The sequence below is a fragment of the Neomonachus schauinslandi genome, chromosome 1, assembly GCF_002201575.2.
Source record: "Neomonachus schauinslandi chromosome 1, ASM220157v2, whole genome shotgun sequence".
NCBI lineage: Eukaryota > Metazoa > Chordata > Mammalia > Carnivora > Phocidae > Neomonachus > Neomonachus schauinslandi.
Window position 1 is genome coordinate 202,459,426 of NC_058403.1, and position 26,561 is coordinate 202,485,986.

A 26,561-nucleotide genomic window follows, 5' to 3' on the forward strand; every position below is an offset into this window, starting at 1 on the left:
TATCCATTTATTAAGTCAGTTTCTCTAAGGCAGTGCGTTTCTTATCTGGGTTGACTTTATTTTTGGAGGAACTAGCATCCAAGGAAATGCTCCCAAAGGCAGATCTCCTGCCCCTGAGAGAGACTGATTCAGACCCCCTGGGGGAAAGTGGCATTTTGAATAGGCCCACCTATTCAATGTCACCTACCATGGCATTCTTAGACTCGGTCAGGTTTTAGATGACCAGAAACCCAAGATCCTTATCCTTTTTTTTTTTTTTAAAGATTTTATTTATTTATTTGAGAGAGAGAGAATGAGAGACAGAGAGCATGAGAGGGAGGAGGGTCAGAAGGAGAAGCAGACTCCCTGCCGAGCAGGGAGCCCGATGCGGGACTTGATCCCGGGACTCCAGGATCATGATCTGAGCCGAAGGCAGTCGCTTAACCAACTGAGCCCCTAGGCGCCCCAAGATCCTTATCCTAATTGTTGCACTGGGCATTTGTGTTCTGTGGGGGCAAGGCCAGTGGTGCCCAGGTTACCCCAGAGGGAAGCTGGCTATACGCCTGACCTTAGCTCTGTGCACCACCCACATCCCTGGCCCCTCTTGCCTTCCGTGGGTCACTCACAGGATCCTGGTGGTCTGTCCTCATGCTGTGTCCTGCTACTTCCACTCCATTCTGCGACCTCCTTCCTCTCTATGCCCGATCCCAGCCACAACCTGTGTGCCCCTGGCTTTGGGGGTCCCAGCTTGCAGAGAAGCTAAAGCACAAGGAGCAAGGTCAGAATGTGTATGAAGAAGGGGTTTGGGCTGTCAGATCAACAAAGGGGAGCATTTCACATACGGCTGAGAGATTATCCACCATCTGCATTAAAGAACAGAGCTGTAAGTGGGGATCATGTAGGCTGAAGCCCCCATCACTCTGTCACCAAATATCTGCACGGGTGAGGGGCTACTCTAGGGTCCTTCAGGGCCCACGGACCATGTTTCTTTCATACCATCCTTGACTTCTTTTTTTTTTTTTTAAGATTGTATTTATTTGTCAGAGAGAGAGAGAGAGCGAGCACACAAACAGGGGGAGTGGCAAGCAGAGGGAGAGTGAGAGGCAGGCTCCCCACTGAGCAGGGAGCCCGACGCAGGACTCAATCCCAGGACCCTGAGATCATGACCTGAGCCAAAAGCAGAAGCCACCCAGGCGTCCCTCTTTTTTTTTTTTTAAGATTTTATTTATTTATTTGTGGGGGTGGCAAGCACACTGGCGCATGCGCACATGTGGAGAGGAGGGGCAGAGGGAGAGAGAGAAGCAGACTTCCCACCGAGCACAGAGTCCAATGCGGGGCTCGATCCCACCATGCCGGGATCATGACCTGAGCTGAAGGCAGACGCTTAACCCACTGAGTCCCAGGTGCCCCACCATCCCTGTCTTCCAAACCCCTTGTTCTGACTGCCTTTTCTACCCATCTGAATGAGGTCTGAGCATCACATGGAACTGTTCGTAGCATTGTCCATGCTGTTCCCACCCCAATGTGGCACCAGGCCAATGGCCAACACGTGGTGATTCCTACACTGTGATTTGAACATGGAGACCGATGGGATAGAATTCAGAGTGCAGAAATAAATCCACACCCTGGAAAGATACTGAGTCCCTGTGCACTCCCCTGACCGATTGCCTAGGATACTCCACTTCCAGTTAGCCACCTACAGCTTCTTCACACCAGTAGCCTCCAACTGGGACACACCTGAAGCCTTCCCTGTTTCTCGCTATAAGGCTTTCTCACTTCACCTGCATTTGAGCCTCTGCCAAACACCAGTGATGGTGGCTGTGACTCCTTGCTACAGCAAGTTCTGAATAAATATAGCCTTTGCTCGTTCTTTTTCGGGTGGTCTTCATTTAATTCCACACCATGTGGCCCAGGAGGCCCACTTCCCCCTGCAGCACCGGGCTAACGGCCAGCACATGGTGACTCCTACCTTGTGACTTATTTGCCAGGTCCAAGGTCACGAAAGTCCTCCCACCCCGCCCCGCCATTGTCTAAGTGTTTCAAAGCTAGACTTTAGGTCTATGATCCATTTTTAACTTTTGTAGATGGTGTGAGGTAGGGGTTCACCTTCATTCTTTTGCGTGTGGGCATCAGTCATCCCAGCCCCATTTGCTGAGGAGACTGTTCTTTCCCCATTGGAGGTCTTATGCCCTTGTTGAAAACCAATTTGCCATGGATGTGTGGGTTTATATCTGGACTCTCAGTTCTATCCCATTGATCACCATGTCTCTTCTGTGCCAGTACCACGTTATCTTGACTATTGTAGCTTCCTAGTAAATTTTGAAATTGGGACACATGAGTTCTCCTTTGTTCCTCTTTTTCATGATTATTTTGGTTATTTGGGGATCCTTGCAATTCCTTGTGAATTTTGGCATCAGCTTGTCAATTTCTGGGAAGTTGGCTGGGATTCTGATGGGGGATTAGATCAGTTTGGGGAGTGGTGCTGCCCTGACTGTGTTGAATCTTTGGTGACCCCTTCCAGGTGGAGCTGTCCTACCCTGATGGCAGCCCAGCTGAGGGGGTGACGGTCCAGATCAGGGCAGAGCTGACACCGAAGGACAACATCTACACCATCGAATCTGTATCCCGGGGAGGGCTGGTGGGGTTTGAAATCCCCTTCATCCCCATGTCAGCCCAACACGTGTGGCTGGAGGTGGGTGAGTTGCTTGGATCCTTGTCATTGAGCCACCAGACACAGCCTTGGTGCCTTCCCCAGTCCATGCTTGGGCACCAGCTCAGTGGACCTGTGGCCTACTGCTGCCCTGAGGGAGTTTACAGTCTTTGATGGGGAGTTTGGGGGATGGATAACCAGCCCATCCCAGGGCAAGATGGGAGGTCAAGGAGAGGTGAGGTCTTCTGGCTCTGCCATGCTGAAGGAGGCTGGCCCAAAGGGATTTCATCATGTGGACTCCTGACTTTGAAGAGGGTCATCCAGGCTGCTTCTGAGAGGGTGGAACAGCATGCAGAGGCCCAGAGGCCCTCCATCATCGTGTAATTGGGTCCTGCAAGGCCCAGCCAAGCTGAGCCCTTCAGGAAGATACGGAGGAGGGAGCTGGTGGGGTGCCCCTGATCTCACACGGGTGCTTGGGGCTTACCCAGAAGGCAGCATCAGGGGGACAGAGTGATCTGATTTTGGATACCCAGCAGTTGCTCCAGTGACCATAATGGGATACCTGGGGGTGGGAGCACAGGTGGGCAGACAGGAGGTGATGACAGAGAGGCCACTGAGCCTGGAGCTGTGAAGGTAGAATGGGCAGGACATGGGGTCCCATTGTCAGGGGAGGGAGGAGCAGGAGTGATAGAAGAGGGTGTCCCAGCACCCCCCACCCCTGGCTCTGTGACGGCCCCAAGGGCGCTGGATGGCAGGGAAGGGGTGGGGGGCCGCCTAGAGTAAATGTGTAGGTGGGAGCCAAGGACACTTGGGGTGACTGTGTCCTCTGTGGGGCGACATGTCCTTAAAGACTTTTAACCATCCAAGTTGCAAGCTCGAGGGTCTCCAGGCTACAGCCCTCCAACTGGCTACAAAATCATTATTACAATTACAGCTTTTTTTTTTTTAATGATCAAAAGTCATTCCTTTATTTCCATTAGTCCCCTAGCAATTAAGTAGCAGCAAAGCCCCGAAATACTACAAATACCAGAATTAGCTGAAAAATTTTCTGTCTTATAGATACATGTCTAAAAATGAGCTTGTCCCAAAAATGTCACTTTAATAGAAAGATATTCTGTTTCTGTTACTAAACACTGCTTAGGAAAAGGTCTTTAATTCTCTTAAACACAAAACTAATTATAAATATTAATTATTTTTACTTTTTTACTTTTTAATTTTTTAAAAGATGTATTTATTTATTTTAGAGAGAGTGCATGAGCTGGGAGGAGGAGCAGAGGGAGAGGGACAAGCCAACTCCGCGCTGAGCGCAGAGCCTGATGTGGGGCTCGATTCCAGGACCCCGAGATCATGACCTGAGCCAAAATCAATTCGGACGCTTAACTGACGGTGCCACCCAGGCGCCCCTAATTATTTTTAACTGAGGTGTAATTGACACATCGCTGTGTGTTCGTTTCGGGCGGACAACATGAGTCCGTATTTGCACGTGTTGTGAAACAGTCACCACATTAAGTGTGGTCAATGGGGACCACACATCGTTACACATTTTTCTTTCCTTATCATGAGAAATTTGGAGATCTACTCTTAGCAACTTCCAAATATACAGTACAGTATTGTTAACCATGGTCACCACGCTGAAGATGCCATCCCCAGGGCTTATTTTTTAACTGCAGGTTTGTATGTTTGGCAGTCACAGTTTTATTACAGCGATGTGGCAGATTAGGACCAGCCAAAGAGAGCAAGGGAGGGCCGCCGGGTGGCTCAGTCGTTAAGCGTCTGCCTTCGGCTCAGGTCGTGATCCTGGGGTCCTGGGATCGAGCCCCGCATTGGGCTCCCTGCTCAGTGGGGAGTCTGCTTCTCCCTCTGCCGCTCCCCCTGCTTTTGCTCTGTCAAATAAATAAAATCTTAAAAAAACAAAAAGAACAGGGCAGAGGGAGAAACCTGAGAGGGCCCCCCATTTGAAGCTTCTCGTGCTGTCCCTGTGGAGTCCCTGGGACACCCTACCCTCCCGGCTCGCGACATGTGACGTGTGACAGTAGCCACAGAGAAGCGCCAGCCAGGGGCATGCTATAGGCATGAGTCATTGGCTCTGCGACTAAACTCCGGTTCTAGCCAGAGCTCCCTCCGCGGAGGTCTGGCTGGTAGCACGAATCTCGAAGCCCCAGCCCCTTGTCCCTGTCCTGAGTCAGCTTGGTAACACGTGTTACCAAGACACACCGTGAATAACAGACACGCTCGTCACTTGGGAGACCTCAGGGCTTTAGAGGCTACCTCCCAGAAACTGGGGACAAAATGGACCAACGTCTTTTTTCTTTTTTTTTTTTTTTAAAGATTTTATTTATTTATTTGACAGAGAGAGACACAGCAAGAGAGGGAACACAAGCAGGGGGAGTGGGAGAGGGAGAAGCCGGCTCCCCGCAGAGCAGGGAGCCCGATGCGGGACTCGATCCCAGGACCCTGGGATCACGACCTGAGCTGAAGGCAGTCGCTTAACCAACTGAGCCACCCCGGCGCCCCCAACGTCTTTATTCTTGATCTCACAGAAGTCTTCGATCTGCACCTCTGGCCTCTCCCTTGTGTTGCCCTGTAGTCTTTCAGCAGCAAGTGAAGGGAACAGGCTCAAACTCCAAGGGAGCAAAAAGCAGTATAACGACCCCTGCGGGGCTTGGCGGGCATGGAGGGGAAGGACTTGAGCTCAGGGAGCTGCAGGGTCAAGAGCCCCGGGGATGCTGTCCAACACAGCCACTCCTCCTGTCCACCTTCTCTGTGGTCACTTCCCAGGCCTGTTAGCCCCTCTGAGAAGCCACCAGGGCCACTGGCAAGCCAGAGAGAGAAGGAGGGAGAGAAATGGGGATGGGGAGGGCTTCCTAATATGCCTGTGATAGAACTATCTCTTGGTGGCCACATGAGTCACCTGCCTCTGCTGAGCCACCCCCTTACACCCTGTGACCAGTCTTGGCCACTTGCTTCCTGGAGCTGGGGAGCAGTGCATTAAGGCACATTGGACCGCAGTCTCTGAGAACTGGGGCGAGGGGTCCCCAAAAGCAAATTGGAACATGAGAGGGTCTTGCTGCAGGCCAGGGCAGGCAGAGGCATCCCCAAGACCCCCTTCCTCCACCAAGCACCCAGGCCTTGACCAAGTACCCTCTTTTCTTCAGACCAAGGTGGTAGCACTCAATGGAAAGCCCGTGGGGGCCCAGTACCTGCCCAGCTACCTGTCTCTCAGCAGCTGGTACTCCCCCAGCCAGTGCTATCTGCAGCTGCAGCCACCTTCCCGCCCCCTGCAGGTAAGGCTTTCAGGTGTCCCCCCACTCCCTTCCCCGGCAGGATGGGCCCAGAAAGCCATGAGCACGCACCTGGCACCTGCTCGTCCCCCAGAAGGGCTGATGCTGGTACTGAAGCCGGAGCCCCCATCCCTCCAGCACGGGGCGGGGGGGTTCCTCGGGATGAATGCCCGTCATTTAATTATAGTGAACATTTAGGCTGTGGCCCCGGTGTTTACTATGATAAACCTGGCCCTCGGGGTGCAGTCGCTTGCTCTCAGGCCCGAGGCGGGACCCCTGCGGTTGGCCCAGCTTCCCGCCGTCTGCAGCTGGCACTTGCTGGGCGCAGGCACCGGGGTTCCCCAGCCCACGCTTGCAGACACAGTACAGAGATGAGACAGCCCCAGAGCTGGGTCTCGTGTTCCTTCTTCCCGGTCTGTTCTTCAACAATCCCGCTTAAGTAAGATGCGCGGAGATGTGTGTGGAGATAGGGAGCTGTAAACATGGAGTAGAAAGTGCAGAGAGTTCCTCTGGACCCCCTCTCCTCTGCGTGCAGTGTCCCTGAAGATTAGCAGCTTGCCTTCGGGTGGCACGCCCATTACAGTTGATGAGCCAGTGTCCACGTGTCCTTATTGACTAAAGTCTGCAGGGTACGTTAGGGGCCTCTCCTGCTACTGCAGATTCCGTGGGTTTGGACAAACATATAATGACATGCATCCAGCATTATAGTATTGTACAGAATGGTTTCATTGCCCTAAAAATCCTCTGGGTTCCCCCCAACCTGTTCATTCATCCCTCCACACCCACTAGCCCCTGGCAACCAACGATCTTTTCACTGTCTTTATTCTTCTGCCTTTTCCAGAATGTCGTATCGTGTTGGGAGAAGTGAAAACCCCTGGGGTTGGTTTAATCGGAGGCACAGTTTCAATAGACACGCACAAAGGAAGTCAAGTCACGAGATTTATTTACAGATCGCAGAGTGGGGTGGGCGGGTGCCCAGTGAGCTGGGTCACCTCCATCCCAGGTCACAAGCGAGCAGGAGACAACAGGGCAGCAAGCACCTGTGACTCATAAGGTGGTTGAGGAGGAGGTCACTAACATTTGGGCGGTCAGTGCTAAGTGGTTATTTTATTTTAAAGATTTTTATGTATTTCTTTGTCAGAGAGAGTGAGTGCATAAGCAGGCAGAGGGAGAAGCAGGCTCCCCGCTGAGCAGGGAGCCCGATGCAGGGCTCAATCCCAGGACCCTGGGATCATGACCTGAGCCGCAGGCAGATGCCTAACCGACTGAGCCACCCAGGCATCCTGCTAAGTGGTTATTTTAAAAGACATGCGAGGAAAAGTGAAGCAGAAACTTGTGGCCAGAATCCTAAGCTCGGGTCCTCAACCCAATATCCAGACTCAGGGTGTGAGCAGCTTGTCAGGGCATCAAATGCCCAGGTAGCAACTCAAAATAGCAGTTTTCCCATCCCACGTATAGAGTCGTCCCCCCTTAGCCACGGGGATACATCCCTGCCTCCCCAGTGGCTGACCGAAACTGCACATAGTACCAGACCCTACTTAGACGTTCTTTCCTATACATACGTACCTATGACACAGATTGACTTATAAATTAGGCACAGTAAGAGATTACCAACAATAATTCATAATAAAATAGAAGCACCGTAATAATACACTGTAATAAGAGCCACGTGACTGTGGTTTCTCTCTCTCAAAATACACCGTACTGTGCCCACCCGGCTTGTGATCACAAGGTGATGGAATGTCTACATGAGGGGATGAAGTAAGGGGAATGACGCAGGTGTTGTGATGTGGCGTTAGGCTGCTTCCAGACCCCCGTGGATGGCGGGTAACCGAAACCACGGATAAGGGGGACTGCTGTAGCTGGAACCGTACGGCACTTAGCTTTTTCACATTGCTTCTTTCTCTTAACAACACGCATCGAAGGTTCTGCCTTGTCTTTCCGTCATATGGTGTGGACGAATGGTGGTTTGTTCACCCCCTCATCTCTTGGAGGATAGATGTATAATAAAGCACCCTGTTAGCTCCCTTAGCTAGAGGCTCCCCGACATTGCTCCCAGGCCTCACCAACCCCGTAAGCCTCTGGCATTCCCTTTCTGAGAGCCGCGGTCCGGACCCGAGGCGGCCAGGGATGCAGCTCAGAGGAATCCTGGCGCCGGGGCTGCCCGTTTCGGGGGCTTAGCGGCCCTCTGCAGGGGTTATGAGAATGAGAAAGTCATTCGAGATTGTGCCTGGCTTGGCTGAACACGCTGTTCTTGTTGTAATTAATGCTATTCAAGCAGCAGCGTGTTGTGGGGATGCTGGCCTTGGCTGCCATCCCACGGGGGGCGGGAAGGAGCCCTGTGTCCCCAGCCGCTGGTACTGCAGTTCCTATTAGGCAGGGACTTGGTTGGGCCACTCGGACTTTCCCCTCGGAGGGACATCTCCATCCTGCCTGAGTCGGCCCAGCAGGCTCCAGCCCCTCCCCCCGCGACTGTCACCGAGGGGCCCTGGGCGCAACCTCAGGGCATTGAGACAAGAGTGGCCGTGCTGGGTCCAGCCTGGGCTCTATGTCAGGCTCCTTTACCCTTCCTCCAGCTCCGAGGCGCATGTAAGGGGGAGCTGCTCTGTGAACGGGGCCTGGCAAGCCAGTCTTTTAGGATTGCTGTGATACCATGGGGTTCATTCGTGAAGAGGAGGAAGGTTTTGCTCTTTTCTTTTTTCCAACATCTGAAATGCAAGGGAACTTTTGTTTATAGATGTCTTTTTATAAGGTGAACATTTACAAACTTAGAAATCGTAAAAAACGGTAAAACCATGTGCCTTTCACCTAGATTTATGAATTAACATTTTGCCTCCATCCATCCATCCTCCCACTCAACCAGCTCACTTGTCCACCTACCCACCCACCCAGCCATCTACCCATCCATCCATCTATTCCTTTAGACTTTTTTTTTTTTTTGGCGGCAACATTAGAAAATAAGTTACAGATATTATGATGCTTCACTCTTAAATACTTGATCATAACATGTCCTAAAAATAAGGACATTCTTCAGCATGATCTCAAGGCTCTTGTTGCATCTAAGAAAATTATGTTAAGATATTGTTTAATTCACAGGCAATATTCCGATTTTCAAAGATGTCCCCAAGGTGTAACTTATGTCTTGCGTGTGAACAACCCATGCACGTGTACATAATCTCATGCACACAAGTGTAAGCGTGCAACCATCTGCATGTGCCTATGGGAACGCGCGTGCACGTGTGCATGCCTGCATTTCATTCAGGATCAGTTTACGTGTTGCGTTTGGCTCTTCTGTGCCCATAGTTGCTCTTGATCTGGAACGGTCCCTGCCTCTGCCTTTTCATTGCCATGACGTTTGTGAAGAATTCAGGCCCGTGGTCTTACAGATGATCCCACATTCTGAATTAGAATCAGGCAGAATTGCTACGTATGTGCTGCTCTTTTGGGGCCCTGGCAAGAGGCACAGATTGAGGACACCCCACTCTTGCTGGAGCTGATCATATCCTTGGGTTGGGTCTGATTCCTCCCCAGCTCTTTCCCCTTGCAGGGGAGGCTGCTGAATAATGGGGGTGACAGTCTGAGGCTCATGCCACAATGTCCTTACCCCCAGCAACCTCCCCCCACCCCAGCATCACTGACAATCCTGGCTGTAATCCCTTATCGCCAGGGGGGCTGCGTGATGGCGGTTCTGAATTCTGTCATTCCTCTGAATTCTGTCATGATGCCCCGTTCTGGGCCCTGAGGCCAGCGCCCCTGCCCAGCCATGTCCTGGCCTCCCTGTGGCCCCAGAGCAGCCGTCTGCCCCGGGGTGGGCTCTGGCGTTGGTGCCAGGCCGTGGGGTGCCAGGCAGTGCTCCCCATGCTGCATGTCTCCCCCAGGTCGGAGAGGAAGCCCATTTCCCCATGAAGTCCACGTGTCCCTGCAACTTCACCCTGTACTACGAGGTGGCTACGCGGGGCAACATCGTGCTCTCGGGCCAGCAGCCCGCGCCCCTCACCCACCAGAGAAGCAGGCGGGCGGCCCCAGAGACACCCATTCGCTTAATGCACCTTTCGGAGACAGGTGAGCCAGGCCACTGACCGGAGTTCCTTGTTCCTTCTGAACCACTGAGACTGGGGCGAGTCACCCCGGAAAGGAGGGGGAAGCGGGGCTCAGCCCGGAGCGGGTGCCTGCCTCGGGGCGGAGGGCACGTGTCCCGGGCAAGATGGGGCTCGGGCCAGGGGGCGGGCAGTGACCAGCTGCTGGAGGTGGCGAGGTCCTCCCCAGGCTGTCCTCACTGCCTGTCTGCAGGGGGACAGGGGTGCGCTGGCCCCCATCGGGCTGTGTTGCCATCTGCCAGCCCAGAATCCCTCCCACCTAGGAGTCCTTCTCCTCCTCCCTCTCCTTGACTCCATGTGCTTCTCGCGAGACCCACCACCTCCGCTGGGTCTTCCTTAGCCTCCTCTTGCCTCGTAGCCCTTCTGCCTCAAGCAGGATCCCCACACTGGGCGGGAGGCAGGGGGACACTTGAAGGCAGGCCGTTTGTAGTGGGGCCCTCCTGTGCACGGCAGGGTGTGGGGCAGCATCCCCGGCCTCCACCCATTAGGTGCCGGCTGCTGGCAGCCACCTATCCACGCACAGTGTGACAACCTAAGAAGTCTCCAGATACTGCCAGTGTCCCTAAGGGGAAAAGTCACCTGTAGGTGAGAATCAGAGATAGATAGATAGGCAGGCAGGCAGACAGACAGGGTCCCTCTCATGGGAAGGCAGAGTTTCCCACGCCGCGCACTACTAACGTTTGGGGCTGGATCATTGTCCCTGTGCTCTGTAGGGTGCTGAGCCGCATCCCCGGCCCCGCCCACTAGATGCACTCCCAAGTCGTGACAGCCAAAAATGTCCCCTGGGGGGCAGCATCGCGCTGGCTGAGAACTGCTGGCAGGCATAGTGCTTTGGGAATCCTACCCCCGCATCGTTTTGGGCTTCCCTTCCCTTCTAGGTGAAGTAACAGGGGATGTGAGTATCTATGGATCACTTGCCTGGGGCCAGCACCTCCCCCTGCGGTGCCGCATGTCACCCCGAGGGCAGCCTGGGGCATTGGTGGTCCCGTTGTGGGCTGCTGGGTTCTCATGCCTCTCCCCACCTTTGACTTGTCCTAGAGCCCCCTCCTGCCCCAGCAGCTGAGGTCAACGTGTGTGTGACCTCCCTCCGGCTGGCCGTGAGCCCCAGCATGGTCCCCCTGGGCCGCCTGCTCGTCTTCTATGTCAGGGAGAATGGTGAAGGGGTTGCCGACAGTCTCCAGTTTGCTGTTGAGACCTTCTTTGAAAACCAGGTAGAACATGGGGAGCCAGCAAGGGGAGCGGGGGAGGGGTGGGCAGGCAAGCTCCATCCGGGGTGTCTGTGTCCGGGTCACAGCTGCCCCTGGACTTGCAGAGGGTGTCACAGGCGGGACTGTAAGGGCCGCCCTGCCTTCAGGAATAATAGCAACATAAGTCGCATCTTTATGTTCCTCCGAAAGTCCCCCAGAGGGGGATTGCATTAACCCCACCCAGGGAAAGCAGTCCGCTGTTCTCTGTCCCCACTGGGTTCCAGGCCTAAGGGGACACTGCTCCTGTCCCCAGCAGCGGGTTCAACCTTCTGCCCCACCCCGTCCCTGCATCCTTTGAAACTGGCTGCCACATGCCCTCAGCCGGTGCCTGTCTCCCCACCCCTCTCCTCCTCTCCCGTCCTCCGCACAGAATGTTCTAGTTGCCCCGGCCTTGTTCCTGTCACTCTGCCTCCCGCCCTTGTCCTCGCCTGGGCAGCAAGGCCAGGGTCCCCCACTGAGCTGGCGAGGACCAACTCTCGTTGGCAGGTGGAGAGGGTGGGTAGGTCAGTCGGGAGAGGTTGGCCAAATTCCCGATTTCTCCGCTGTGTTTGGGTCCAGGTTTCACTGACGTATTCGGCAAACGAGACCCAGCCCGGGGAGTTTGTTGACCTGCGGGTCAGGGCTGCGAGGGGCAGCTGCGTGTGTGTCACTGCAGTGGACAAGAGCATCTACCTGCTCAGGTCTGGGTTCCAGCTGACTCCGGCCCAGGTGCGTAGGGGCCCTCGGGCGCCAGGGTCCAGCACCTCCACGGGGGGCTCTCGCTTTCCAGTAAGTGAAGGGCCCCATGTGAGTCTAGGTTCTTTCTCTCACGGGTGAACCCAGTCCTGATGGTTGCTTTGGTGAGTTGAAAGATCTTGGGGTCAAATTCATCAGACTCTTGCAATATAACATTGTCCAGGTCCTACCTCTCCAGCCCCTCTGCCCGATGACACCAATGCCCATCCCCCAAGATGGTCTCCAAGTGATATTCATGAAAGGAGGTGGAAATAGGAGCATGCCAGACCCCCGAGAGCCAGGTTGGGTTGACAAGAAACCTCCAGTAGACTGGCCCCTGTTCCCCTTTGCCTGTAGGTTTTCCGGGAATTGGAAGATTATGATGTTTCTGATGCCTTCGGGGCGTCCCGGGAGGATGGGTCCTTCTGGTGGGCTGGACTGGCGGCCCGACGACGCCGGCGCTCCTCCATCTTCCCGTGGCCCTGGGGCATCACCAAGGACTCCGGGTCTGCCTTCACTGTAAGGACAGGTGGTCTAAGACCCACCGCCCCCTTCCAAGTGCCTCTCACTTTGAAACAGACGATCTCGGGGATACAGAGATGGTCGGGGACATTTCCAAACTTTTATTGGGGCAGCACTAATTTTTGATTCTCTCCAACGAGAGCTCATAAGTGGACCCTCCCAATTTGCAAGGCAGACAAGGTGTAGAACGTTATGAGTGTCGACTGATAACTTGAACTTGGGACGAAGCAAAGGCATCAAGGGTGCTTTGCTGGAAGGAAAACCTTCACCCTGAGAGCAGACAGCCGCCCACCCCAACATTTGTTGCTCACATCCGTGCTCCTCCTTCCTGGCTGCGGGGGCCAGGGGTCCCAGGGGGTGCAGTAGGTGCGAGCATCGTTCTAGATCATGCCAGGAGCCCACATGAGCAGGCTGGCGGTCTCCACTCGAATGCACCGCCCATTTGTGGGTGCTTTTCATCCCAGTTTTGAAATCATTTAAAATGCATCCTTTTTCTCCTGTTTTTGTTATGGAAGACTTTCAGACATACAGAAAAGTTGAACAAATTAACAAACACCTATATACCCACCACCTAGATCCCACAATTAACATTTTGCTGCAGTAGCTAAAAAATACATTACACATCTATATCTGTCTGTATCTGTATTGATACGTGTATCTATATCTGCATTGGAACAGGTGACGTTTCAATGACACATTTGTTGAACTCCTGGCAGCTTGAACTGAGCCCTGGCAGCTTTTGGAATTAAGAGGTGATGCCTCTGAGTCCAAGCAACTGACTTTACATTCCTTGTTCCCAAAGCAGAGCGGGGCTTCCCTACAATTGAGTGGCTCCCAGCATTTTTTTTAAAGATTTTATTTATTTATTTGAGACAGAGCGATAGAGAGTGAGCACAAATTGGGGGAGGGGCAGAGGCAGAGGGAGAAGCAGACTCCCCGCTGAGCAGGGAGCCCGAAGTAGGACTCGATCCCAGGACCCTGAGATCATGACCTGAGCTGAAGGCAGAGGCTTATGTGACTGAGCCGCCCAGGCGCCCCGCTCTCAGTATTTAACACAGTGATGAAAGTAGTAACAGTCACAATTGCAGTCATCTGTCTCTGGTCTAGATCAGGCATGGTGCCAACTGATTTTTTTTTAATTGTGAAATTCACAATTAGCAGAAATAACAAAAAAATGAACCATTTTATTCATTTATTTATTTGATAGAGAGAGAGAGAGAGAGAGCACAAGCAGGGGAAGCAGGAGAGGGAGAAGCAGGCTTCCCGTCCAGCAGGGAGCCCGATGTAGGGCTCGATCCCAGGACCCTGGGACCATGACCTGAGCCGAAGGCAGACGCTTAACTGACTGAGCCACCCAGGCACCCCAAAATGAACCATTTTAAAGTGGACAGTTGGGTGGCATTTAGGACACTCACAGTGTTGTGCAACAGCACGTCTGTCTAATTCCAGAACATTTTCATGACCTCAAAAGGAAACCCCGTCCCCATGAGCAGTCACTCCCTCCCCCCTCCCCCCCGGCAACCATGAATCTGCTTTCTGTCCCTGTGGATTTGCCTGTTCAGGATGTTTCACATAAACGGAGTCACACATGTGGCTCTTTGTCCCGAGCCGCAGATGCACTGGTCTCCCCGCCGCTCTGCCCTGCGTGGTCACTGGGTCCCATGATCCCCTCAGCCTGTGTCACCAAGCCCAGAGCAGAGGACTGACTCCCTCAGAGCCACGACGCAGCGGTGATGTCGGGCTGGTAGCCCCAAAGTGGTGGAACTGTTGGGGCCATCACATCCGCTTGCCCACCGGGGTTCCGGGCATTGTCTATTGCTTAGGAAACGGGCCTGGTGGTGATGACCAACCTGGTGAGCCTGAACCACCGACAGGATGGCGGCCTATACACGGATGAGGCTGTCCCTGCCTTCCAGCCCCACACGGGAAGCCTGGTGGCGGCGGGCTCCTCCAGACAACCCCCCAGGTAATTGCCGCCTCGAGCAGCATTGTCTGACCTCATCCTGCAGACACTGGGGGCTGGATCATTCTCTGTGGCGGGGCTGTCCATGCGCAGCGGGTGCTGAGCGGCATCGCTGGCCTCCACCCACCTGATGCCAATAACACCCCTTTCCCCTGGTTGTTACAACCGAAAACGTCTTCAGATATTGCCCAGTGTCCCCCAAGGGCAAAGTCACTACTGACCTAGTGGGCTAGGGAACTGACCACTTCAGCCCCCCTCCTCAGTTCCTGGCCACACCCGAGTGTGTAGGGGGCTGGGGGTGCAGAGGGAGGAAGATGCATCAGGAGAGAGCTCCCTGGAACAGAGGGTTTGGGGTGGGGAGGGAAGCTGGAGTTTGACCCTCCCTCTCCCAGGGACTGTACTTAGAAAATTCTTTCTATTATCTCTTTCCTCCACCTGTTCCTTCCTCTTCCTTCTCCTCCTCTCTCTTCCCTTTTCTCCTTCAATTCTCTGCCTTTTCAAGTTGGACACCGAGTAACGCTTTTCAGTCTCTTATTTTAACTCTACACATTTAAGCCTTTTGAAGGTTATGAATTTTCCTCAGAATGCTGCTCTGGCAGCTCCTGGGTCATGCCATGAAGTGTTTCCATTGTTGCTTGGTTCCAAATGGGTGCTAGCTTTCTGAGCTGTGACTTACCCAGAAGTGGACATGTTTTAAACTTTCAAAGTGATATTTTAAATTATTTTTTCATCTGTTTTATAAATTTGTATCAAACATGCATTATGACTGGTGAATGTGGTCTGTATGTTATCCATTCTCTGGTTCTTACTTTGAAGGCTTTTTGTGTAGCCAGTTTTTGTAAAGGCTTGTGTCTTCTTGAAAAGAAGATCCCAGGGCGCCTGGGTGGCTCAGTTGGTTGAGCAACTGCCTTCGGCTCAGGTCATGATCCTGGAGTCCCAGGATCGAGTCCCGCATCGGGGTCCCTGCTTGGCGAGGAGCCTGCTTCTCCCTCTAACCCTCCCCCCTCTCATGTACTCTCTCTCTCTCTCATTCTCTCATTCTCGCTCTCTCAAATAAATAAATAAATCTTTAAAAAAAAGAAAAGAAGATCCCAGCCCCCATCAATTCGGTACAAGGCTCTGTATGCATACTTTAGGTCAAGCCTATTGATGGGGATGCCCAAATCCTCCATATTCTTGCTCACTTCTTGTTTTTCTGTCTGTTTGCTAACTTATCGATGACTGAGGGAGACGGGTTCACATCTCTCCCTTAGATTTGTGGCTTTGTCCCTGGAGTCCTGGAAAACTTTGTTTCACAGGAGGTGGTGTTTTTCTCCTCTCTCCTGTCTCCCCTCCCTTCTCTCCCACCCCCTTCTTCTGCTGCCTGTCTTACTCCCTTCTCAAGCCCAGCTCTCAGCCAGCTAGCTGGGGAAGGGGGAGTGTTCTGAAGACCGTGGCTCTCCACTCTTTCTGGCTTTAGGGGCTGGCATGGGGGAGGCAGGCCTTGGCTTTACTCCCTCCTGCCCACTCCTCCAAGAGGGACTCAGAACCAAGGGGCTGGGGCTGGGGTCTGTGTGGTCAGTAGTGCCTCAGGATCTGGTCTCTCTGGAGACCTTCAAGGTGGGCCCCACACTCCTCAGCCTTTGTGCTGAGCCAGAAGTGGCCCAGGGGACCTCCCGCCCTGGCAGGCCTGTCCACAAAAGCCCTCTCCATCTTTCACACCCTTTCTGTCTAGATTGAGATTCCTGGATACTTTGTTCTCCTAGGTTCTTCCTGCCTGGGCTGCACACTTAGCAGGAGTGTGGCAGGCCCTCGAGGGTCCTAGTTTCTAAACTCCAAATCATGGCATGGGCAGACCAGGCTCCCCACTGGGTACTTTGGAGGCATACGGAGGCATTTCTAGCATGTGGTTGGGTGAGGGCCTCCACCCACCAGACACCACCTCGGGGGCCCTGACCCTGTCATGTGCAGGAACCCCAAGAGCTTGGCCTGGAGTGGGTATGAAAGTAATTTTCTGAAACCCCAAACCACGAAGGCAATTGTAAATCCCAGCGCAGAGAGAGGCATAAGACATGCCTTTAAAAGGAAGTGTCCCTGCCTTTTTGTAATTGGTTCACACATCCATATCCTGAGGACAAGATCTTTTCTTAACCATATGCAGTGGTTAAAGTTTTTTCAAGCAGTGTGAAAGTTTTTGTAATTAAATGTAAGTCTCTCTCCTGCCTCTACACCCTCCATTCCCTTGTTTAGAGGCAACCATGGTCAATAATTTCTTAGATATCCTTCTAGAAATTTTCTGTGCATATACAAGGATTTTTTAAAAGATTTATTTATTTTAGAGGAGAAGGAGAGCACGAGCAGGAGGGGCAGAGAGAGAGGGAGAGAGAATTCCAAGCAGACTCAGTGCTCAGCACAGAGCCTGATGCAGGGCTCGATCCCAGGACCCAGAGATCATGACCTGAGCTGAAACCAAGAGTCGAATGCTTAACTGACTGCACCACCCAGGTGCCCCTAAACAAGGATTAAAAAAAAAAAAAAAAACAATGAGAGAACACTATAATACTGTTCCAGGCCTTCCTTTTTAAAGTCAACAATAAGTCTTGGAGACCAACCCATCTCAGTATACCTGCACTGACCTCACTCTGCTAGACTGGCATGTAGCATCCCATGGCATGAATGTGCTACCAGCTGATTAACCCAGTCACCCTCTTGATGGAGATTTTTGGCTGTTTGCTGCCATGAACCAACCCATTTTTCTGTCCTGGCACCTGTGTCCATGGGTATTTCCAGGGTGCATTCCTTGGAGAGATACTTCAGTTTGAAAGGATGTGAGCATTTTTAATTTTGAGAAGTTTTGCCCAATTTCAAGTAGGGCTTGTTTTTAATTATTATTTTTATTTTTAAAGATTTTGTTTATTTATTTGTCAGAGAGAGAGAAATTGAGTACAAGCAGGGAGAGTGGCAGGCAGAGGGAGAAACAGGCTCCCCGCTGAGCAGGGAGCCCAATGCAGAGCTTGATCCCAGGACCCTGGGATCATGACCTGAGCCAAAGGCAGATGCTTAACCCACTGAGCCACATAGGCGTCCCATTATTATTTTTTTAAAGAACAAGACAGTCCCTGAGGAAGGTGGGGTGTGAGGCTCCTGAGGATGAACCCGAATGGAAGGTGCTCTTTAGGAAACAGGGAGGGCTGGGGGGTGGTGGTGGATAGTCAATGTGATGGTACAGAAAAACATGGCAAACCCAGAGGGGGGAAATTAGCAAAGGGGAAGACATGGCGGGGGGGGGGGGTCCCTGTGACCCTTCTTACCTTCTAAACTCAGGATGTGAAGTGCCACTGTTGAGTTAAAGTGATTCTGTCAAACCTTTGATGCATCACTTCTATGAGTCCTCATCAAGTAGAATGTTAACCCTGCCAGGTGAAAGAACTAGAACTAGCACGCTCCTCCGTCCTAATCAAGTAGAGTGTTAATTGACAGCCAAGAGAATTAAGCCACGACACCTAACTGAGTCCAATGTTAACCTTTCCAGGTAAGACTTACTATGTTACGTTCTACTTGGGTAGAAGTTTACCTGCCAGGTGCCAGAATTAAGGTATGCCCCATGACACTTTCTCATTTCTTCTTTAATTTTTCATAGAGCAGAGAAGACGAAAAGGACCTTCTTCCCCGAAACATGGATTTGGCGTTGTCTGAACATCAGGTACAGTGAGCTTTTTTTTTTTTTTTTTTACAGTAAGATGCCGTTTCTTCGCTGTGTTTGTGGTCTGACTCAGAGGCACTCAGGCAAATCTAGATCGTTCCCAGTGGGTTTGCTTTCAGATCTGACATCAGCATCTGAGTCAGACTTTGGGCATCCTTTTCCAACACATAAAACTCAACACCATGAAGTCAGCCCCAAATCCCGCTGCGGCCTCGGACATCTGCTCAGGAAATATGAAATGCAGGGTCTTCGTGCCTCTTATGACTCCCACTTGGGGTAACTCTATCCGCTCTGTTTGCATAACGAGCTCATTAAAATGATTACAGTTCCCTGGAACATGAACTTGACCCCGCCCCCCCACGCCTCCCTCACTCCTCAGGGGCCTCGGGCTCCTGCCCACAAAACAGACTGCTTTTCTCAGCATATTTCCTTTCCACGTTGCCCCCCACCACCTTTTCAGTTCTTTCTGAAGAAGCCCTGCTGTGCCAAATTCCTGCCAGATGCTGTTGGCTTTTTTTTCTTTCAATGCTTGGTGACAGAATACCAATGGTACTAGTAGAAGGTCATGGTGGTCTGCCCTGGGAAACTAGTTAGGCAGGAAAGATCAGATGCCCCCTGGGCCGTGGGTGGGCTTACTGCTGAGCTGGGCCCCACTTCCAGACACAAGATGCCATGGCACGCCATCATCACAGAACTGAGCTCCCAGCTGGCGGCTCCTCAGCCTAAGGATGTGTGTGTCCCCATTATGGGAAGACTTAACTCCTGGTCAGAACAGATCCAGATGACTGCGTTTCATTCTAGGGGTCTAAATCTAAGATGGGCTGTCTGTCTGTTACCATTCAAATGTACCAAATGTATCTATTTTTTCTGGGGGCCAGATGTTTTTGGTGCCAGGTAATGTTTTGGGTACCAGGGTTGGCACCTTGAACAAGGTGGACACTCAGGTTGCTTCCACCTTTTGGCTATGATAAATTACCCTGCTGTGAACACAGGTGTGCAAGTATCTCCTTGAGACCCCTCTTGCAGTTCTTTGGGGTGGATACCCAGAAGTGGAATTGTTGGCTCATATGGTAATTCTGTGTTTAATTGTTTGAGGAACCGCCATCCTGTTTTCCACAGAGGCTGCACCATTTTACACACCAGCTAACAGTGCACAAGGATTCTTCTTTGAATATTTGATAGAATTTGGGGCGCCTGGGTGGCTCACTCGGTTAAGCGTTCGACTCTTGGTTCCGGTGCAGGTCATGATCTCAAGGTTGTGGGATCAAGGGATGCGGGAGCCCCACATCAGGCTCCACGCTCGGCTTGGAGTTTGCTTAGGACTCTCTCTTCCTCTCCCTCTGCCCCTCCCCCTCCCCCTAAAATAAATAAATAAATCTTTAAAAAAATTTTTTTAAATGTTTGTTAGAATTCACCAGTGAAGCCATCAGGTCCAGGGCTTTTCTTTGTAAAGAGATTTTTGGTTATTGATTCAATCTCCTTGCAGGTCTGTTCAGCTCTAGGTCTGTTCAGATTTTGGTTTTCTTTGTAATTTGGACTTGATTGGTTTTGCATTTCTAGGAATTTGCCCATTTCATCTAGATTATCCAAGTTCTTGGTGTACAATTGTTCATGTATTTTTAATAATCTTTTTATTTCTGAGAATGGGTAGTAATGTCCCCACTTTCATATTTTAGTAATTTGAGTCTTCTCTCTTTTTATCCTTTGTCTAGTTAAAAGCTGGTCAGTTTCATTGATCTTTGCAAAGAACCAACTTTTGGTTTTGTTGATACTCTATTATTTTTCTGTTCTCTATTTTAGTTATCTCTGCTCTAATCTTTATTATTTCTTTCTGTTAGCTTTGGGTTTAGTTTGTTTTTCTTTTTCTAGTTCTTTAAATTGTGAAATTAGGTTGTTTATTTGAGATCTTTCTTCTTTTTTAATAGGTATATAGCTATAAATTTCCCCCTTAGCACAGCTTTTGCTGCATCCCATAAGTTTTGATATGTTATGTTTTGTTTTCATTCATCTCTGGGTATTTTATTTTATTTTATTTTTTTTTATTTATTTATTTTTAAGATTTTATTTATTTATTTGACAGAGAGAGACACAGCGAGAGAGGGAGCACAAGCAGGGGGAGTGGGAGAGGGAGAAGCAGGCTCCCCGCAGAGCAGGGAGCCCGATGCGGGACTCAATCCCAGGACCCTGGGATCATAACCTGAGCTGAAGGCAGTCGCTTAACCAACTGAGCCACCCAGGTGCCCCATCTCTGGGTATTTTAAAATTTCCTTTGTGATCTCTTCTTGGATCCATTGGTTAATTAAGAATAAGTTGTTTAGTTTCCACAAATGTGCAAATTTTCCAGTTTTCCTTTTCTTACTGATTTCTAACTTTGTCCCATCATGGTCAGAGATGATACTTTGTATGATATCTACCTTTTAAAATCTACTGAGACTTCCTCTGTGGCCTAATACATGGTCTGTCTTGAAGACTGTCTCATGTGCACTGGAGAAGAATGTGGGTGCTGTTGCTGGGTAGAGTGTTTTGTGAATGTCTGCTGGATCTAGTTGCTTTATTGTGTTAAGTCTTCTACTTGCTTACTTATCTTCTGTCTGGTTGTTCTATTGTTCAGAGTGGAACATTGAAGTCTCCCAACTATTACTGTAGGGCTATTTATTTCTTGCTTGAGTTCTGTCCATTTATGTATGTATATATCTCAGTAGTCTCTTATTAGGTGCACACATGTTCATAATTGTTATATTTTTTTTGTTGTACTGAACCTTTTATTAACATATAATGTTCTTCTTGGTCTCTTGTAGCCTTTTTGGACGTCATGTCCATTTTGTGTGCTCTCAGGATAGCTGTACCTGCTCAATCTTGGTTACTACTGACCTGGCATATCTTTCCATCCTTTCACTTTCAACCTATTTTTGTCTTTGGAGCTAAAGTGAGTCTCTTGTGGACAGCAGATAGGTCATGTTTTTTAATTAACTCTGTTGATCTCTGCTTTTTGATTGGAAAGTTTAATCCATTTACATTTAATGTAATTACTCATAAGAAGGGCCTCACGTCTGTCATTGTGCTCTTTGTTTTCTCTGTGCCTTATAGCAGTTTTGAGATGGCAGCACAGGGCAGGGACCTCGCTCAGGGTACATGGTGGGGATCAGAGACAGCATCCTGGTTCCAGCATCCAGGATGTTCCATCCTTGGCTATGTTGCCCACCTCCCCTCTGTGAGTTTTTGGGGTAGTCGCAGTGCACCGTGCAGCTCCCAGTCCATAGCAAGAGCCCAGCCAGTCTGGCAGGCATCTCTCATTCTTGTGGTTGTTTCATGGTTATTTCAGGCAGAGGGAACAGCCTGAGCTTGGTGAGCAGAGGAGGGTGTGGTGTGGGCATGAAAGTGGCAGGTAACTCTGAACAGTTGGGCAAGGCTCAAGGGTCAAGATGCCACAAGGGTAGGATAGTTTGGAGCCTTCAAGAGTTCAGCTGAGCTGGAGAGAGGGAGAGCTGAGCTGTCAGGTGTCAGAGTGGCCAATTCAAGCAATGACAAGGAGCCATAGTGAAAGTAATGGTGGAGCCATTCATCTTTACTGTGACCATATAGCCTGACTCCCCCTATTCCGTTTGCCCCACAGAATGTCATACCTTGCAGGTGGATCAGACATGGGGTTGTCTCACTGCGGAGGGAGCCTTGGGCAAAAGGCTCCGACAGTTTTATGGACCCTGGCATCAGAGAAATGGAGGGAGGAGGACTCAGAGTGGGAAAGTACTGGGTGCTGAGCCAAAGTGGCGAGAAATGCCTTCGAGATTTCCTCCCACTGATAAGGAGACCTTGGCAATGGGTCTTCAGACACCTAATGACCTTGGGGCCCAGGCAGGTCCCTAGCGACACACAGACCTAGGAATGGAGGCAGTGGAGCTGGGAAGGCAGAGCATGGCTGGTGATCCCCTTCAGAGGCCACAGTTCACTGGCTATGCCACTAGCCTGGTGTGGGGAAGGCAGCGTCCCCTGATGGCTGCCAGGGAAAGCCTTTGTAATGGCCTGTGGTCAGGCCTAAAAGAATCACACAAAGGGTTTTTAACTGGGAGTCGGGCTCCACAGGAGTCTATGGGACAGGGATGCCAGACCAGGAAGAGTTGATGTCCCCTGGGTGGGGGGTGGGAGGGTGGGGGGCAGGTTGGTGACGCTCAGTGTCCATGGAAAAGTTGGCTGTGATCATATGAAGCTGACAAATGTCCTGCCAAATGGGAAGAGGCCACCTGAGTTGTCACGGGTGATAGCATGTGATCCTCATAGAGGGGAGGATGGAGGCCCCAGGTCCTGGGGGGTTGCTGTGTGCCATGGGCTGGCGTGTCCGGCCGTCCAACGAGGGCCACCTGGTCAGGCTCTTGAGAAGCAGACCGAGGCCAGGCAGGTGAGTAAGGAACAGCGGGTCCCCTGCTAGGCATGGAGCTGTCTGGGCTTCACTTCTTCTCCCCTGGTCATAGGTTTTCTCCTCCGAGGACTCTTACACCAAATGCTAAGATAAATCTCAAAAGGACATCCTGGAAATGCAAAGGAGACCACAGAGTTTGTCTTCTCGAGCTGTCCTAGAGTGATCAGGGGGGCCACTGGCCAGGGGCAGGGGAACCTTGGGCGGCGAGAGCCGTATGAGAGAAAGAGAACATGAGCCAAACATGTAATTTCTGATTTCCCAGTGCTGAGTTATTTAAAGGGCAAAAAGAAACACGTGGAGTGCACTTGAATCATATATTTTCTTTAACCCGCTGGATATCCCCCAATAGGATAGTTTCAACAGGCAATCGATTTAAAAATTCTTGATGATACATTTTATGCTTGTTTTGCACTGCATGAGTTTCCTATACTGTCACGAAGTGCCACAGACTGGGTGACTTACAACAACAGAAATGTATTCTCTCACGGTTCTGGAGGCCAGACGTCCGGGATCCAGGTGTGGGCAGGGCCACGCTGCCTCTGAAAGCTCGAGGGGAGAATCCCTCCGGGCCTCTTCCAGCTTCTGGGGGCTCCGGTGTCCCTCAGCTTCTAGCTGCGCCCTTCCCATCTCTGCCTCTGTCTCCTTCTCTGTTGTGTCTGAAGTTCCTTCTTAGAAGGATGCCCGTCATTAGATTGGGGCCCCGCCTTCCTCCAGCCTGACCTTATCACTGATTTCATGTGCAAAGATCCTGTTTCCAAATAAGGTCACGTTCGCAGGTACTGGGGGTTGTGGCTTGGACTGTACCTTTCTAGGAGACACAAGCACGCCCCAAATGACCGATCCCCTCAATTCAGCGTCTTTCCCCCTCCCCCGAACTGGGCGGGGCGTGCACAGCCAGAGTCAGCACGGCTGAACCTACGTGGCGGGTGACCTGTGTCCACAGCTGTCCCGAGAGCCATTCGTGTTTCTGATTACATGAGTTGGGGCCGAGGGGCGGCTCTCTCCTGTCACACGCCGTATGGTGCCTAAATGCTTATTTCCCAGCTGCAAGGACCGCCTTGCTGCAGTCCCCCAGTCCCGCCTGGCTGCCTCGGCCCGGCCCTGGAGAAGGGCCCATGGTTGTCCATCTTCCTGCAGTGACCCGTCCGGCGAGGAGACGCTCAGCGTGCAGGTCCCGCACTCCATCACCAGCTGGGTGGGTGAGGCTGTGGGTCTGTCCGAGGCTTGGGGCCTGGGTGTCGCCGCGCCTGCCCTGCTGAAGACCTTCAAGCCCTTCTTTGTCGACTTCACGCTGCCCCCCTACGTGGTCCGCGGGGAGCAGGCCAAGATCCCCCTCAGTGTCTACAACTACATGGGCGCCTGTGCCGAGGTACTAAACCCGCCCCCTCCCCCCAGCCTTCCCTGTGCCTGGGGGCACTCGTGATCTCAGGAGGCAGGGATGAGGGGGGTCAGCCTGAGCGGCTTGGAAGGGGACAGAGCATCTCTGTAACGGGGCAGGGGGTCGTGGGAGGTGCAGCTGCTGTGTTATCGGGGAGGCAGGGGCCGGAATCCTGGGGGTCCGCAGAGCAGGCGCTCACCATCCCTGGTTACACTTGCACACTCGCCCATGTGGCCACGCTACTCCACACGTCGGTGTTTCGGTTTCCACAAGCGTTAGGGACAGAGGAGTCACGGCGGTTACGGGTTGCGTGGGTTAGCACCTGCTAAGAACAGTGTCCACGGAAGGGCCGCAGACACTGCCGATGCCCCAGGGGCCGAGCAGCGGGGCCCGGGGCTCCTCCTGGGAGGAGGTGGAGAAGGCGGCTCTCAGCCTCTTGCAGCTGCCCGAACAAAGTAGCTCGAGCTGGGAGGCCGAGAACAGCGGAAGTGGATTCTTCCACGCTTCTGGAGGCCAGAGTGCAAGGTCTCGGTGTGGGCCGGGCAGGTTCCTCCCTGAGGCTCTGAGGGAGCTCCCTCTCGTGCCTCCTACTGCCTGGCTCCAGTCTGTCTCCACGTCGCCTTCCCTCACGTGTCTTCCCTCTGTGAACGTCTCTGTGTCTGTGGGTCCTCTTCGAAAGATCCCAGTCCTCTTGGAGTAGGGTGGGCCCTAACCTCATTGTAACTTAGTGACCTCTGCAGAGACCCTGTTTCCAAATAAGATCGTGTTGACAGGTGCCCGGAGTTTAGGACTTCAAAATATCTTTCTGGGAGCCACCATCGAACCCATACAGCTACCCTGAGGGGGTGGGCTTAGGGCTGATCTTGGAGGCTGGGGAGGATTTCAGACCCTGGTGATGAGGAAGGACAGTAGGTGAGGGGTGGCCTGTGAGACCAGGTGGGTGCATGATGGGGAAGGGGGCTTCAGGGGGGCCGGGGTCTGTGTAGCAGTGAAGCTTGGGGAGGCTAGGACCACTCGCCCTCCGCCACCTTTGTGATCCTTGAGCGCTGGCTAGGCCTGGATGTCAGCTGGTGGGAGGGAGGAAGGGAGATGGGGAGGGCTCTCCAACGTTAGGGTTAACCCCCAGGGCTGAGGGTTGAAAGCCGAGGCTGTGGGCGGAGGAGTGAGTGGGGTGCAGGATCAGGGGTCCAGCTGGGAGCAGGCCTGCTCTCTGCACGTCTCAGCTTCATCCCGAAAAGCCACACGCTGGGGACATGGCTGACTTCCTCTTGGCCCTGCCCAAGTGCGTGGGGAACCCCAGGGCCATACCGAGGGCAGAAGATGTAAGCTGCAGCCTCAACCAGACACCGTGGAAACTAAGAGATTTCACCCCGCCCCCGAAACCTAGATTTCCGTTTTTTCCTGAAAAAATGAGGAAATTGGAATTTGCTGCCTGGCACGGCGCCCAAGACTGCTGGGGGTCCTGCATGTTCACACCTCGCTGCCCCCAGAAGACTGGACTTTGGCTTGGCATTTCTATTTACGGCCTCAGTTTGCCTCAGTTTCCCTATCTGTAAACGGGGCGTGAGAACTCACCCTGGCCCTGCTCACCCCCGCCAGCTGCTTCTCTGGGGCAGGAGGGAAAGAGCAGACGCGAGGGCCCCTCGTGAGTCTCGACGGGGATGGCTGTGGTCTGTGATCATTTCTGAGCCCGGCCCAGAGCAGGGACAGCAGACATTCTGAGTCAGGCTCAGAGGGGGGCCTGGAGCTTACATGAGACGTTTTACTCCTTGTTTTCCTTTGCAAATGCTATGCATCCACTGAATGATTTCATCTGCCCAAAAGCGTGTTGGACGCAGTGGTGTGTGACAGCCTTGAGGCTAGTAAGGGAGTTCTCGCCCCACCATCTGGCAGGCACAGATGAGTCCGACGCTGGTGTTTGCACTTGACTTTCCTGCTGGTGTCTCTCTTACTCTATAGAAGAGCCGCACATTAATGTACTGTCACCTAGGAGCTTCTTGTCCCTTGAGCCTTTAATTAAAGGAAACTGTCAACTGGAAAAAAGAAAAAAAAGCAGTCAGTGCAGATTCTGAAATAGGGATGCAACATCCAGAGACCACCGGTAAGGAGCTCCTTGGTGTAAAATGCTGGTGATTCTCATTCATTGGCACTCGGAACCAGTGTGTGCTGGGCCTTGTGCAGACATCAGAAGACCCCAGGGCCCAGGACGTGGGGCCCACCTGCGCTCGACCTCGGAGCGCTGACACCGCTAACCCGCCGGCCTCAGGATTCTGCCTGCACAGATATCAAGCAGCTGCCTGGGCCAGGGAGGAAGGGCTGTGGATGGAATCGTTCCCAGATAGGAAACTCTGAGATGCATCATTACATGTCCAAGGTCTCCCAGAGTGTTTGGGGCTGAGCTGTGTTAGAACTGGGCGTTTACAGGGAGCCAGGCAAGCCGAGGGGGACATGTGAAATAGGCTCAGAGCAGGCAGCCCCGAAGCCCCGTGCCTGTACGATCCATCCTCTGTCATTCTTTTTATGTAGTGTGTAGCCAGGAGGAATAGGACCCCGGTCTTAAAAAGCCAGAATAAGTGCAGACTGATCCCTGATCTAGAGGGTGGTCCCCCCAAGGGAGGGTCCTCACCGAGTTGG

The 26,561-nt window shown here is 52.2% G+C and overlaps 1 protein-coding gene across 1 annotated transcript in view; it reads left to right on the top strand.

Annotated features, from left to right (window-relative positions):
* CPAMD8 (C3 and PZP like alpha-2-macroglobulin domain containing 8) overlaps positions 1-26,561 on the top strand; it is a 72,591-nt gene that overhangs the window by 17,711 nt on the left and 28,319 nt on the right. The window contains exons 12-20 of the mRNA XM_021683204.2: positions 2,501-2,671; positions 5,785-5,913; positions 9,789-9,972; positions 11,046-11,218; positions 11,813-11,962; positions 12,326-12,487; positions 14,314-14,456; positions 18,073-18,135; positions 23,687-23,918. Coding sequence (XP_021538879.1) covers positions 2,501-2,671; positions 5,785-5,913; positions 9,789-9,972; positions 11,046-11,218; positions 11,813-11,962; positions 12,326-12,487; positions 14,314-14,456; positions 18,073-18,135; positions 23,687-23,918 — 1,407 coding nt within the window. The remainder of the gene's footprint in view (positions 1-2,500; positions 2,672-5,784; positions 5,914-9,788; positions 9,973-11,045; positions 11,219-11,812; positions 11,963-12,325; positions 12,488-14,313; positions 14,457-18,072; positions 18,136-23,686; positions 23,919-26,561) is intronic.